General features: G+C 45.2%; 1 protein-coding gene across 1 annotated transcript in view; it reads right to left on the bottom strand.

Annotated features, from left to right (window-relative positions):
• The window catches only part of EHD4 (EH domain containing 4), an 87439-nt gene that overhangs the window by 40513 nt on the left and 30746 nt on the right, over positions 1 to 16180 (bottom strand). The window contains exon 3 of the mRNA XM_040492366.1: positions 15840 to 15937. Coding sequence (XP_040348300.1) covers positions 15840 to 15937 — 98 coding nt within the window. The remainder of the gene's footprint in view (positions 1 to 15839; positions 15938 to 16180) is intronic.

The raw sequence follows: 16180 nt of genomic DNA on the forward strand, positions 1-16180 counted from the left end.
TGCACGCTTCATTACTAAAGTCTGTGGAACACTTAGGTATTTACACCAATTATTCAGACCCTCACAAGATCTAACTCTGTGAAGAAAGTGTGTTTCTTCCATTTTACAGAGGAGACTGAGGCTCACAGAGGTGGAATAACTTGCCCAGGTCACCCAGCTGGTAAGTGGAAGTGCCAAGGGAAGTGGAAAAACGTCACAGGCCAGTGTTGCTCCTCGCTATGCAGCTCCACCTATAATCCTGCATTTTCTCATTTAAAAATTTTTTAAAAAATATTTATTTTTGAGAGAGAGAGAGAGGGAGAGAGACAGACAGTGTGTGAGCAGAGGAGAGGCAGAGAGAGAGGGAGACACAGAATCCGAGGCAGGCTCCAGGCTCTGAGCACCCCCCGATGCAGGGCTCGAACTCACAAACCATGAGATCATGACTTGAGCCAAAGTCAGATGCTTAACTGACTGAGCCACCCAGGTGCCCCTATTCCTTCATTTTCAATCTATCACTCCCACCCTCCAGTCTGGGGGTCTCCTTTGGTGCACAGTGACTGTGGGGAGAGGGCTTTTCCTACACATAACAATCAGGATGGAGGTTACATAACAAGAATGTCTTCACTGGGCACCTGGGTGGCTCAGTCAGTTAAGCATCCAACTTCAGCTCAGGTCATGGTCTTGTGGTTCATGAGTTCAAGTCCCCATCAGGCTCTGTGCTAACAGCTCAGAGCCTGGAGCCTGCTTCGGATTCTGTGTCTCTGTCTCTCTCTGCCCCTACCCTGCTCATGCTCTGTCTCTCGAAAGTAAATAAACATTAAAAAATAAAAATAAAAAAAAAGAATGTCCTTATTATAGCAGTAACTTTTGAACATCTGAAAATGTAAATGAGAAATCTCTTCTTTATTTTTCTTTAGAGGTTCCTAAAACTCCTAACTTTCAAAGAAGTCTAGAGATGTTGGGGGTGCTCCTACATGGAGTGAAGGCACTGGCAGAGGACAGCAGTGTCAGGCCAGGACTCCCTGTCAGATGCCCAAGAGGCTAATGCAACAGCAGTCACCGGGTCGCCCAGGGACCACGGTGGGGCGGGCAGTTACTTCCGCTTCCTTTCAAAGCCCTCGCCTGGGAGGATGTTGGTTAGTTACAGAGCCCAGCTGAGTGCTGAGCTGCCCTCACCCCATCCAAGGACCCCACCCCCACCCCATCCTCCATCCTGGCCTCCGAGAGGGCAGCGTTCACACTGAAACACAAATGTGGGGCACAACTCAAGTGCATTTTGGTAGGTTTCCCAACTTTGTAATCATCTCTTCTTTCACTTGGCCTGGGGGCGGCAGAGCACACAGGAAAGGGCAGACTCAGCACCACCGCAGATTCCTAAAGTGGGGATCTGCCTGCAGCAGAACTCCTGGACAGGCTGCTTTCCAAGCTCCACTGCACACTCCCCCATGTTGTTTGTGCTGAGGCCAGAAGTAGCCTGTTAACAAGTTCCCTGGAGCCTGAGTATCCCAGCAGGAGGGCTTCATTGCATCATTCGGACTCATCAGCTCCAGGGCAGAAGGGGGATGGAGAGATAGCAACCTAAGGACGGATCCCACCGAAGAAGAAATGACCATGACAACCAGGGAAGAGAAAACCAAGCAACCAAACAAACCCAAAGGAGGGGAGTGGCAGACCCAGGGCTGGTTCTGTTACTGCTCAGTACAAGAACTCCCGGACGCTCAGAGCAATAATTCTAGGTAATCAAGAAAAGGTTAAAAAAGTTAATCCCTCAATGGCTTCTGATTTCTTTCAGAATAAAATTCATGTGCTTCCCTCAGGCCAACAGCTCACACCAGTGCCCCCCCCCCCCCCCCCACCTCAATGCCCACCACTTCCTGGCTACTTAACGAGCCTCTAGCCTTCCCTGGACCTGTCAGGTCTTACCTACCGTTGGCCTTTGCCTACAATGCCCTTCCTCCAACTCCCTGCCAGGCTAGTCTTTTTACTCTTTAGGTCTTAGCCTGAATGCCACCTCCTCAGAGACACCTCCCCTGACTCCCCATCTAAAGTAGGATCACCCCTGCTGTGGGACTCAGCAATTACTTTCTTCAAGTCTTTGTTTGAGCTTGCATTTGTTTTGTATTTCTGCTCATCCATCGCCCTCCCTGGTGTAGACTGCAGGAAGGTGTGACAGGGTCTATCTTGTTCTATTAAAAGTGCCTGATACCTGACACATAGTATGTGCTTAAGAAATGGACCAGGAGATGGGGTGGCTCAGTCAGTTGAGCATCCGACTTCAGCTCAGGTCATGATCTCATGACTCGTGAGCTCGAGCCTCGCGTCGGGTTCTGTGCAGACAGCTCGGAGCCTGGAGCCCGGTTTGGATTCTGTGTCTCCCTCTCTCTCTGCCACCTCCCCTGATCATGCTCGTCTCTCTCTCCTTCAAAAATAAACAAATATTAAAAAAAAAAAAAAGAAAAAGGAGAAATGGACCAGGAGGAACCCAGCAGAGTTTGGTGCGTGGCAGACATTCAATATAAGGAAACCTCTTTCCCTTTCTGCTATCCTTTGAATGAGAATGCAGGGCAGTGTGTATGGGGTCTCCCAAAGACTACCATCAAAAATCGCTGAAGGTAAAAAACCTAGGAGGTTTGGTGTTTGTAGGGGGAGTGCATCAATGACAAAAACATGCTCCATCTGGTATCCTTCCCCAGTGCTGCCTTCTTGTGCGTGTGTTTGTGTGTATGTGTGAGAGAGAGACAGAGAGAGATTGAGAGAGATGTTCTCCTGGTTTGTATCCTTGTCTCCTGTGGTTAAAAGCACACAGTCTGGAACGAGGCTGTCTGGTTTGAATCCCACTCAGCCACTTACTAGCTGTTTTGATTATTAGTCACCTTAAAACTAAGTGGCGTAGGGGTTGCCTGGGTGGCTCGGTCAGTTAAGCATCTGACTCTTGGTTTCAGCTCAGGTAGTGATCTCACAGTTTCATGAGTTCAGGCCCGGCATCTGGCTCTGTGCTGGCAGTGCAGAGCCTGGTTGGGATTCTCTCTCTCACTTGTGCTGTCTCTATGTCTCTCAAAATAAACTAACTTAAAAAAAACTTAGTGGCTTAAACAACAACTTATTACTTTCTCAGGTCTGAAGGTTGACTGGGCTCAGCTGGGTGGTTCTAGATTGAGGAGTGTCATGAGGTGATAGTCAGATGGTAGTTGGGGCTGGAACCATCTGAAGGCTCACCTGAGCTAGTTGTCCTTGATGGCTTCTTCCCTCACACCTCAGCTAGGCTAGAGGCGGCCTGAGCCTCCTGGCCTCTCCATGTGACTAGTCTGGGCTTCCCTCACAGTATGGTGGTTTTGGGGTGGTTAGACTTTTTAGATGTCAGTTGGCTGCACATAGATCCAGCGGGAACTTTCAGGACTTCTGAGTTAGATGTGGGGTCATGAAGCATCACTTGCTGAATTCCCCTCAAAGAGTGAGTCCAAAGGCCATCTTAGATTCAAGGGGAGGAGACTACATGAGGGCATGAATACGTGGAGGTACAGTTCACGGTGGTGGGGGTGGTGGGAGGATGAGGCTTCTTTTGAGAAAAGCTACCACCCTTCTGGAAAGCCGTTTACCTCTTTGTGCTTCAGTCTTCTCTCCTATGAAATATGATAACAGTTCCTACCTCATAGAGCTTTCGTGAGGAGCAAATGAGTTAATATTATATGGAAAGCAATTTACAATGCACTGTGTAAGTATTAGCTATTATTATTATTGTTACTTAAAAGAGTAAGGAGCAAACCTTTTCTCTGATTAACCTCTGTATCCCAATGTCTATGAAAGGTTTGATGATCATGAGTTGCTCTCTACAGGATAGTAAGATAAGTGACCTTCTCTCCACCAAAAAAAGTTGTTTTTCATTTCAAAGGCTAGGTAGGTTTAAAGTTTTGGTAGAAGCAGTCGTTCCTCACGATCCAGTGTGCATTTAAAATATTCATAAAAACTAAAAATAGTTACCAGGGCTTGGTAAATGCCATTCTGAGTCACAGTGATGACAGGCTCCCATTAGGGACAGAAGCAGCAACACTTGTGGTGTGGAATTTCCTGTGGCAGCGGCGGAAAAGGAGCCATGAATGCGTTTGTCAGCAAACTTCCCCGAAACAAAAAGGAACCAGGATTTCCTGTTGGAGGCCCAAGAAACGAGTGATGTCCAAGACCTCACACCCCAACTGGCCTTAGCACTGGCCAGAAAACAGGATCTGCCAACAAATCATCGGTGGTCAGCCCCATTCCCTGGGGATGGACACTTTTTTTTGCTGCCAAATTCAAACAAAGCTCTGAAACAAGTCATTGAGCTCAAGCTCTAAATATAAAAATGGCTTCATGAGGACATAGGTTCTCTTCTACGGAATTCTTTAACATATCACCCCTTTACCTCACACTCCTCAGTGTTTCATGCAGCCTTCAGGACAAAACCCAGTCTCCTGTCACACGTGCCCACTCACCACACGCCCATGTTCCAGCCACATGCACAACTCATGTTCCACCAAAGGACCCTGGCTCACACATCTTCCCCTGTTCTTGCACACACCCTTTCTGCTGCGTGGGAGAGGGTAACAATAGTAAGGAAGGGCAGCCACGGTTACCTTTCTCTTGACTATGAACCAGACAGGTGCTGTGGTAAAAGCTTCACTCCATCATCTCATTGTGTCCATACCCTATCTCATAAGGCCCTGAACTTGCTGGCTGATGAACTCAGTGACTTACCTGGAAGCTCTGATCAAGAAGTGCTGTCTCATAAGGTGAGATACATATAGATCAATGAAATAGAATTGAGAGAGCAGAAATAAACCATAGGTCTAGCCAACTGATTTGTCCTTTTTTTTTTTTTTAAGAGAGAGAGAGAGTGAGCATGAGCACTAGAGAGAGAAAGAGAATCTTAAGTAAGTTCCATGCCCAGTATAGAACATGATGTGGGGCTCAATCTCATGAGATCATGACCTGAGCCTAAATCAAGAGTCAGATGCTTAACTGACTGAGCCACCCAGGTGCCTTACAACCAACTGATTTTCAACGCGGGTGCCATGACAATTCAATGGGGGAAAGTATTGTCTTTTTAACAAACGGTGCTGGGACAACTGGATACACACATGCAAAATAATCAAGGTGGACCCCAACCTCACACCATAAATAAAAATTAACTTAATATGGACCAATGACCTAAATGTAAGTGCTAGCACTATGAATCTCTTAGAAAAAATATAGGATTAAATTTTCATGAGCTTGGGTTAGGCAAAGTGACAAAAATCAAAACAGATAAATTAGCTTTCATTAAAATGAAAAAATTTTGTGCTTCAGATGATACCATAAAGACACTGAAAAGACAACCCAGGACATGAGACAAAATATTCTCAAATCAATATTTGACTAGTAGAGAGGATACATAAAGAATATTAAAACTCAACAATAAAAAGACAAACAATCCAATCAAAAATGAGCAAAGAATCTACATATATATTTCTTCAAAGAAGATCTACAAATGGCTAACAAAGCACATGAGAAGATGTTCAACATCATTAGCCATCAGAGAAATGCAAATTGAAACCACAATGAAATACCACTTCATATCTACTGGGATGCTTCTAATCAAAACAACAGTGTTGATGAGAATGGAGAGAAACTGGAATGCTTATATTGTGCTGGTGGGAATGTAAAATGATGCAGCCTTTTTGGAAAACTGAGCCATTCCTCAAAACATTGAGTTACCATATGACCCCAAAATTCTGCTCTTAGGTATATACCCGAGAGAATTGAAAATGTATGTTTTCACAAGAACTCGTACATGAATAATCATAGCTGCATTATTCAAAATGGCCAGAAAAGTGGAAACAACCCAAATGTCCATCAATTGATAAATTCAGAAAATGTCACAGAGCCATACAAGGAAATACTACTCGACCATAAAAAAGGAATGAAATACTGATAACCATTACAACATGGATGAACCCTGAACACACTGTGCTAAGTGAAAAAAGCCAGATACAAAGGCTACATATTGTTTGATTCCATTTATATGACATGCCCAGAATAGGCAAATCCATAGAGACAGGAAGTAGATTAGTGGTTGCCAGGGTCTAGGGGGCGGGGGAGAATTGATAGTGATTGCTAATGAGTACAATGAGTTCTTTTTGAGGTGATGGAAACATTCTAAAATTGGTTGTGGGGATGGTTGCACAACTTTTTAAATATATAAAAAAACTATAAAAAATATATAAAAAACATACATAAGAAATATTTAAAAATATTTAAATATATAAAAAAAACACTACTTGTTAAAAAAGAGAGAGAAAATGCAAAGGAAAAAAAAAAACAAAGGAAGGGGGAGAAAAAGTATCCTTTCTCCTCGCAGCTTCCCTGACTCCCTCCCCCCCCCCCCCCCCGGGGGGGGGGGGGTGGGGTCCCCTACTCATTGAACTTCTTTACCAGAACTCCTGTAACACACAGGATCAGAGTGGTTTCTTTGCAGGTCCATCCACCCCAAATGAGTATGAGCATCGGGGCCAAGGCCTGTGTCCAACTCATTTTGAATCCTGGCATCCAGGACAGTGCTTAGCACCTAGTGTATAATCAGTATAAATGTGTGTTGAATGAATATCTCTAGCATGCCCCTAACGTTACCCATCACTTTTTATGCCATCACTTCTTTTAAAATAAAAAAAAATCAAAAAGATCACACACACACACACACACACACACACACACACACACACACAAAACGTCTGTTATTTTAAAATTTTCTTTCATCAGGGGTGCCTGAGTGGCTCAGTTGGTTAAACATGCAACTCTTGATTTCAACTCAGTTCCTGATCTCACAGTTGGTGAGACTGAGCCCCATGTTGGGCTCCATGCTGACAGCATGGAGCCTGTTTGGGATTCTCTCTCTCTCCTTCTCTCTTTCTGCCTCTTCCCACTCACACATGCTCTCTATCACTCTCTCCAAATAAATAAATAAACTTTAAAAAAATAAAAAAATTCTCTTTCATCGAATATTTTTTAAACTGGATGACCAATTAGAGTGCTATCTATTCTCTATGGCTAGAGGGACATATGGTTTCAAAATTTAAAAGTTAACCATCAATAAAATAACCAAGGTATGTGGGGAAAAAGGTAGGAACACTTATCTAAAAATAGAATATTCAGTCCCCAAACAGCAAACTCTACATTTCAGATAACTTGACAAAAATTTGTCCTACTCTATGAGACAGAAGACTTCAAGAGGTGAGAAACCAATATAAACCAATATAAAGGCTGATTAAACTCAGCCTTTGAAGACTCCTTGGCCTTCAACAGTAACAACAACAATAATGCAATAATATGATGCAAGTAATAACGGCTAACATGTATTGAGCACTTACTGTGTGCTAGGTGGGGCATCGTTTTCTGCTTTCTATGTATTAACTCAATTACAACAACATGATGCATGAAGTACTGTTACCCTCCTTTTACAGAGAGACTCACAACTTCCCCGAGGCCACGCAAGTGGTGTACATGGCTGAGCCGAACTAAACCCAGGGAGTCCATTTCGATTGTCCATGCTTCCCGCTATACTACATTCAGGACTTCAGTCCCTTGACTGGACCCAGGAAAGTGATTTGTTTGATTCTGGGTTTACAGACTGGTTGATGTAGGCAACAGAAGAGACCTCAGGGAAAAAAATAAAATAAAATAAAACAAAACATGAATATTCCGGAACTGAAATCCATGTGTAAATATCTGACAGCTGAATATCTATCATATTATATATTCCTTATATATCAGATGGGACATATCTGAATAGACAATGTGGTCAGTCCAAACTTGTAAAACCTTGCCCCACCCCACTCGGAAGACCGGTTTCCTCTGAGCTTTCAGCCACAGTCAGCTTGGAGAGTAGGGCAGCTCTACCTCAGCCCCTATTGTTGAACTTGGTGTCTCATCTGTTTCCTTCCTGTACCTCATGACTATTTACAATGATTTATTCATTCACCCACCTGCTGATCTTATCAGACCCTCCCATCAGAATTTAAATTCCATAAGGGCAGTGACCATGTCCATTTTTTGTCCTGCTGTTGGTTGAATGGGTAGTAAGTGTATTGAGGTGACAATCTGGTGCATCAGTGACTGGCTGGCTGACCACACTAGGCAGCAGCCACTCCAGGCAGGGGCGTACCTTGTTCACCTTTATGCTCTCAGTTCCTAGCTTGGTTCACGGCACATAAGAGCTTAATACATCTCAGAGGAACTTGTTCCTTAATGAACTGCTGTCAATCTAGTGGGCAGTCTCTATTGGTGTGCCTCAAAGCTTGCTCTTTCTTGAGCCTCTCTGCCCAACTTCTAGATCCAAGGGTGAAGGTCCAAGGACATGCTGATGAAGCCTGGGAATGCCCTGAAGCTGGGAGGAGCCACAGTGGACAAGGAGAGGACCTAAGAGAGCATGAACTGTGGTTAGACCCAAAGCCCAAGAAACAAAACAAAAAATCAAGAAGCCCTACATCAATCATGGGGTGGGGAGTTGGGGACAGGAATAGCACCTATGAGGGCCACGTGTCCAGTGAGCTCATGTCACCGCAGTCTCTGGTGTTGCAGAAAAGCTGGGATGCTCCTGAGCTATATCTCATTCTTTTAGAGAAAAGACTCCTTCCTCTTGTGTATGTGTCTGTTGTCCCCCTGGGCCCTGTGGGTCCCTAAGCCTGAGAGAGGAAGTCATTTTTATCAGGCAGTCCTAAATATTCTCTCTCCTTTCTTGGGCCACCTTCAAAATCTGGCTTTTTGTCTTCCAACTTCCAAAGGCCTGTTAAATAGGAGTGTCTGTACGCTCTTGATTACAGTTTGTTTGTACCTTTGCTATGTTTCCTGCACTTTTATTAATTAATTCCAGGTTGGATTTGCACATCCCCTTTCCCTGGGTCTGTCGGTTCTTTTGTGATATTATGTTTTGGGAGCTTTTGCTGAGTTGTCAGACCCTTGAAACTGCTTATTCACATATCCTGTCATATGTCTTCAGATGCCTTTTTTAATCTTGAGGGCCTTCCTTTATGTTGCTAAAATCAAGAGGACTTAAGGGTGTCTGTATGTAAATACTAAAACATCAATCAATGATTTTTGAAGCTAATGTGATTGTTCTGTTATTTGAAGCACAGTTCGATTCCTTCTGTTGAATGTACTACCATAATTTATTGTTTACTAGCAGGACACTTTCTGCCCTTTTATTTTTTCCTATCTACTCAGTTGTATTTGTTGACTTATAATGAGAAAGGCTTATACAGTGAAGGACTTAGACATCAGAAGAAGATACTCTCAGATTTTTCATTGACAGGGTGCTGTTCCTGGAGGACCAGATAGATTTGTTGGAAAATTAAGACCAAGAGTTTTTGTTTTTGTTTTTTAATTTTTTTAACGTTTATTTATTTTTGAGACAGAGAAAGATAGAGCATGAACGGGGGAGGGTCAGAGAGAGAGGGAGACACAGAATCCGAAGCAGGCTCCAGGCTCCGAGCTGTCAGCACAGAGCCCGACGCGGGGCTCGAACTCACGGACCACGAGATCATGACCTGAGCCGAAGTCGGCCGCTTAACCGACTGAGCCACCCAGGCGCCCCAAGAGTTTTTTCTTTAAGAGTTATTTAGATTTTTAAAAAAATTTATTTATTTATTTATTTATTCATTCATTCATTCATTCATTCATTTTTGAGAGAGAGAGAGAGAGAGGCAGAAAGAGCAGGGGAGGGGCAGAGAGAAAGGGACAGAAAGAATCCCAATCAGGCTCCACACTGTCAGCACAGAACCCGATTTGGGGCTCAAACTCATGGACCATGAAATTATGACCTAAGCTGAAACCAAGAGTCAACGCTAACCGACTGAGCCACCCTAGGGTCCTCCAGGCACCCCTAGAGTCATGTAAATTGTTAAAAGAGGACAATTGTGTTACTTTTATTTACCAAAGTGAAGTCTGTTGAAGGCATCACAAAACCTCATGCTTTCAGGAAATCACAGGGGTAATTATTCACTGCCAAAACAGAGCCTCCACATGCTTACATGCTAAATAGATGGGCAAGTACACCAGGTGCTCCATTAGGTTTCTTTCACAGTGTTCTCCTTGTCAGACCGGGACATTATGATGAGAACCAGAACCCAGAGGTTTGTACCAGGAGTTGGGAACACACTTGTGTTCATGCCACGTCTAGAAATAAGTCCTAGATGATGTTTAGGTTCAGCATGAATAAACAGTATTTTGGAAAGTAAACAGGCCAGGAGCCAGAATAATAAGAGAGTAGGAATGAAAATAAGGATGTGTGGGTAAGTGTGCTCTCTTTTCTCATCACATAAAGTAAAAAACCTGGATGTTGTCATGAGGGGCAAAAGATGTTTCCTAAAAGTGACCCAACTCACATTTTACTCATACCTTTCAAGCAAATAACTTAGAAAATCTTGAGAATCCAAACATTCTTTTATTGGCTACAAGAAAAGAATCAGGAAAAGCTTGTAGGACTTTAAGGTAGCTATTACTTGATTAGCATAAAATTATTATAAATATATCAGAACATTTTTATCCATGCATGATGGATATTCTTTATGTCAGCCAAGAAAGCTACAATTTAGTCACGGAACTCAATCCTTTGTTCCTAAAGATTTTCTGCTAACTATAATTAAACCAAGGAACATCTGAAGGATAATGGGTTTCCACATGGAGTATACTAAACATTGTTTCAAAATCAATTATCCTGGTGGGTTTTATTTATAGAGCTTCCAAACAGATTTAGGTAACACTCCCCCCAAATGTTGACTGTACATTCTTGTTTTACTGTGAAAACCCAGCAGGGAGGCAAGGGGTCCAGTGATCTGATTTCTAGGGCCGGTGTTAAGATTCTGATGAGGACAAGGATGGGCTGAGGCACATTCTAGTTGGTAAAGGTCACCTCTTCCTTCCTTCCCTTCTTCCTTCCTTCCTTCCTTCCTTCCTTCCTTCCTTCCTTCCTTCCTTCCTTCTGTCTTCCCTTCCTCCCTCCCTCTTCCTTTCTCTCTTTCTTTCAATCTTCATTGCCTATTTCACCCATCCCCCCATTTGGGAACCATTGGTTTGTTCTCTATAATTAAGAATCTATTTTTTGGTTTCTCTCTCTCTCTCTTTTTTCTTTTACTCATTTGTTTCTTAAATTCCACATATAAGATATGGTATTTGTCTTTCTCTGACTTATTTCATTTAGCATTATCCTCTCTAGCTCTATCCATGTTGTTGTAAATGGCAAAATTTCATGCTTTTTTATGGCTGAATAATATTCCATGGTATATATACACACCACATCTTCTTTACCCTTTCATCTATTGATGGACACTTGGGCCGCTTCCATAGTCTAGCTATTGTAGATAATGCTGCAATAAACATAGGGATGCATGTGTCACTTTGAATTAGTGTTTTTGTGTTTTTTGGGTAAATACCCAGTAATGTGATTACTGGATTGTAGGGTAGTTCTATTTTTAATTTTTTGAGGAATCTCCAAATTGTTTTCCACAGTGGGTATGCCAGTTTGCCTTCCCACCAATAGCGCACGATGGTTCCTTTTTCCCCACATCCTCGCCAACACTTGTTGTTTGGTAAAAGTTACTTCTGACATAAGAGTGGATCTGCCATGTTTTGCCTCAAACCTGAGACCACAAAATATGAACTGTCATGTAGAAATGTCGAGTGTTTCTTCCCGTCACCTACGACTTTGGCTTAGAGAGGAGCCATGACTGAACACTATGTCCTCCTTCTGATCACAATTCTCCCTCTACTCAGCACCAGATACAAGGGAACCAGATTTATGTCAGGAGACAGGAATGAGCCAGGAAGAATGGAGCTGCGGGTGAGGTGAGATTATATTACTGAACCCTGTGTTGAGAGTCTCCATTTTTGCTATCACCACTAACACATCAGGATTCCTTCCTAGAGCTGCACCCTCACTGACCATCTGGTCCCTAGAGCTCCGGACGCCTGGGCAACACCGTGGGGGTTCCTGGAGGATGCCAATGATGATGTGGGGCCAGCTTGTCAGTTCTAGTCCCGCCTTCCCATTCGACTCCCAGCAAGGTAGCACAATGCTTCACCACTCCATCTGCCCTCGGCCTTTTCCTATGCTGATGGGGAGATCTCTGGGTGTGGTACAGTCAGCACGTCTTCCTGGGGGTGCTCAGCAGTCACCGGCCCCTCACCGCCTCCCCCGCAGCCGCACCGCCTACCCAGTGTGCTCTCACTCTCAGCCAGGGCTGCAGAGCCCTGCAGCTAGAGGGTGGACCCACAACATCTTCAGCTTTTGGCGACTGCCTGAAGCACCCATCCTCTGAGCCTATTCTCCAGAAGTAGCACCCTGTCAACAATGTTTACTGTTCACTCCCCAGATGTCAAGCTCAGTCACCCACCTGCCTAGCAGCTGGGGAAAGAGTTCTCGTGATCATTGGAAGGCTCTGCTTTCCCAGGGGAGTGAGGGCACGTGCAGTTTACTTGGCCAGGGCCGAGCTTCTGTCGGTGTGTGAGTATGAGCAGGTTTAACGTAGACAGCAAATCCCCCAGGATTAGCCTGGTGCAGACATACAGCTCAGCACACGGTGGCTGTTCTCGCACTGCTATTACGGGTACGTACCTAAAGAGACTTTTTTTTTTTCTTTTTAATTTCAGAGAGAGAAAGAGTGCGCGTGAGTGAGGGAGAGGAGTGGAGGGAGAGAAAGAGAATCCCAAGCAGGCTCCATGCTTAGCACAGAGCCTGATGCAGGGCTCGATCAGGACCTGACCCGAAATCAAGAGTCAGAGGGTAAGATGACTGAGCCCCTAAAGTGGGACCTGCTTGTTGAGGGTTAACTCATCAACTGCACCAAGGGACAAGGAGAAGGCACAGCAGCTGCTACCTTTCCTCTTTTACAGACAAAACACCCGTAAGGAAGTCAAAGCCCCGCTAATAAAGTCAATAGCAGATGTTCCAAATGTCCTGCGGGGTCACGATTTGTATCTGCCACCTCATTCAGTGTTGACATAAGCGACCAGTGAAGGTGGTGGTGTGATTTATGAAGCTGGACGGATGGAGGCAGGAGGAGTCTGAATCAGAATGTAGCACTGTCTGCAAAAGTGTCAGCCAAAGCAGCTCTAAAGCAGTATAGACTCTTTGGAGTTAATGTGCTGAAACTGACTCCAGCCACCAACTGTCCCAAACACAGTCTGGTACTCAAGCTTGGGAACTTCAGCCACAGTGCAGAACGCTGTCATTGTTTGCAGCTCTCGGTCCTTCCCCACCAGCTGCTGTATCTGTCAGGGTGGCAGGGTCCGCCTGAACACTGCCCGCTTGGAACCGTATGTGCTATTTCTGTGCACAGGATGTGAGGAAGTACTGGGCCAGGATATGAATCAGATTCCTATAAAGTGTTAAAAAGAACTGGTCTTCAAAGCATCCTGAAAGCATCACCCCACGCTACACTACTATAAAGAATCTGTAGTCTGAAAGACACGTGTAATTGCTCAGCAAAGAAGAAACCCTGAACGATGTGGGTGATCAGAATTGGCCAAGTGGTAGATGCAGTAAAACATGGATGGCTCAGAAAAGCTGCGGGACACGGGTTTGCTTTATTTTCGTTTTAAAACAAAACATTTCATCTGCAGAGCAACTTTTATGGTGCCAAAGGAGTGGTCCTAAAGTGGCTCTTAAAAAAAAAATCTACTGGCATTGAGGCACAAAGGTACAAAAATGATGTCTATCTGTGGCACTATTTATAACAGTGAAAGATTATTAGCCATCACAAGATCCACAAATTGGTTAAATACACCATGTTATGTCCTTTTGATGGAAACGAAACAGCTGTTAAGAGGAATAAAGTAATTTGGACATACTGGCATGGAATGATGTTTGTGAAAGACCATTACAGCAAAAAATCAAGTGGTAGAAAATGTGCTTGGAAATCGCATTTCTGTTAAAAATAATATGTTCGTATATGCACAGGAAAAAGTCTCTAAGGAGCTGGAGAACACCAGTAACAATGGTCAATTGTGACAGATTTTGTATGTCCCTATTCATTGCTTGAATCCTTTATAACAAACATTACCTTTATGACAGAAAATATAACTAACAGACATTTATGAGAAAAGAATAGTATTATGCTGGGTTTTTCTATAAGCAAGGTACTTGGAGGCCTCAGGGAGGCCTAATTGCCCACGGAGTCCCTGACCGAATGGGTGAAGCCCCAGCAAAGCGGTCCCGAGCTCTCTGAGAGTCCGCGGAGGCTGCAAAGTCAGCATTCCTGAAATGCCATGAGAAAGGAGGGCTTGCAGACGTTGGGAGCCTTTCTTTACCCATCTGGGGACCTTGCTTTCTAGCTCCTGGGAGTGTCCCCGCAGCCTACGTAGCTGTACTTCTGCTTCATGAGGGCGGGGGGAGTCCACTGCCTGGCCAGAACCCAGGGCCATGACCCCAGACAGGTCACCGCTCAACCCTGGCACTTCTAAACACAGTTTTACTGACTTGCTATTCAAGGAGTTGTGAAGACTTATCAGGGACAAGTGGAAGCAGCAATTCATCTGCTCTGTCTTTTCCCTCCTAGCAAAGCCTTGAAGGACTAGACTTTGTTTCAAGGGCCAGGGGCACCTGACCTGCCTCTGTGACTGCGGGAATCCAACCTAGCACTCTCCCGGCCAGGCATCTCCTCACTGTGAGCAAGCTATGTCCTCGGGGTCGCCCCTGATGGCCCCTTCTCCAGGAGGGCAGGGGAGAGAGCAGGCCCATCTGTTTAACCACAGTGCACAGGGCTAGACAAGGTTAGGGCTCAGCCTTGTTTTCAGGTGGCTGAAGAAGCCCAAATTCACCATCCTTCACAAGCATTTTCTACTCTCTCTTCATCTCTGAACACCTTCTAGTCTCTCCTTCCCCACTGCAGGCCTCCCTTAGGTAGTTCCTACTCACCCTCCAGGTCTTGGCTCAAATGTCGCTTCCATGGGGCATCTTTCCCAACACCCCAAGGCCAGGCCAGGTCCCCTTCCACCCTCGACACAAGGCCCTCATCTCAGAGCACTTATCCCAGTTCTCTCTCTCTCTCTCTTTTTTTTTTTAAGTTTATTTATTTATTTTGAGATAGAGAGAGAGAGTACAAGCAGAGGAGGGGCAAAGAGAGAGGGGGACAAAGGATCTGAAAGGGGATCTACACTAACAGCAGTGAGCCCGGTGAGGGGCTCGAACTCACGAACTGAGAGATCACGACCTGAGCCGAAGTCAGACACTTAACTGACTGAGCCACCCTGGCACCCCTCAGGTCTCATTTTCTGTTTCCCTATGACGACTCGATTTACATCTGTCTTCCTCATTAGAACATTAGCTCCTTGAGGGCAGAAACTAACCGTACCTGTTTTTGCTGCATCCCCAGCACGCAGCACAGTGTCTGGCTCCACAGATACCAATAAGGGCTGACTCATCACAGGGGTGCCACAGAGGCCACGGGCCATGTGCCAACAGGGAAGGGAGGACGAGCAGCAGGGGAAGGGCTTCTCTCCCTGGCCGTGACTACCTACCTCCTTTATTCCCATGTCTAAGGGAATGGTTAGTAGTGATATGCATGTCCCCTCTGAGGTAGGCACTAGTGGCAAATGGCAGTGTTTAAAGGAACGAAGAGATTACCAGAAAGTTTTTCAGTTGAAATGAGAACCTTTGATGCCATGCATCCTGGTGGCTTCTCGGAGCCCTACAGCTCTGGACACCTGGGCTTCCCAGGGCTGCTGGAGGCATCCCGGTTGGGCGGGTGGGGTGGGGTGGACAGAATCCGACAGAAACAGAACCCCCCCCCCCCCCCCGGCATGATAGCGAGCCTCAGCAGCAGCAGAGGAAGGTTGGGACAGGGGTGGGCACTGACCTCGGCTGATGCGCTGCTTCTCCCCAGAAAGGATGCCGGGACTGTCGATGATGCTGATGCTCTTCAGGACCTGATTGGGCAGCTGGGAGCACATGAATCTGGAAGAAAGGGATCAAAGGTGGGATCAGGAACTACATATCTCTGAGCTCTGAAGAGTTCCTTGGCCTCTCAAGGTTACCGACATGGTCTGTACAGCGGGAACTTGCAGGGCATTGACAGCACCTCCACTGGGGCCATGGGGATGGGATGCCGGACCCTTGGGCAGGTGTAGGAAGGTGCCGTGGTACCTGCTGCCACCAGCCACCAGATCCTTAACTGTTAATTTTGATTTGAGCTGACAT

Source organism: Herpailurus yagouaroundi, unplaced genomic scaffold, assembly GCF_014898765.1.
Source record: "Herpailurus yagouaroundi ecotype Mexico unplaced genomic scaffold, PumYag 184, whole genome shotgun sequence".
NCBI classification, from domain to species: domain Eukaryota; kingdom Metazoa; phylum Chordata; class Mammalia; order Carnivora; family Felidae; genus Herpailurus; species Herpailurus yagouaroundi.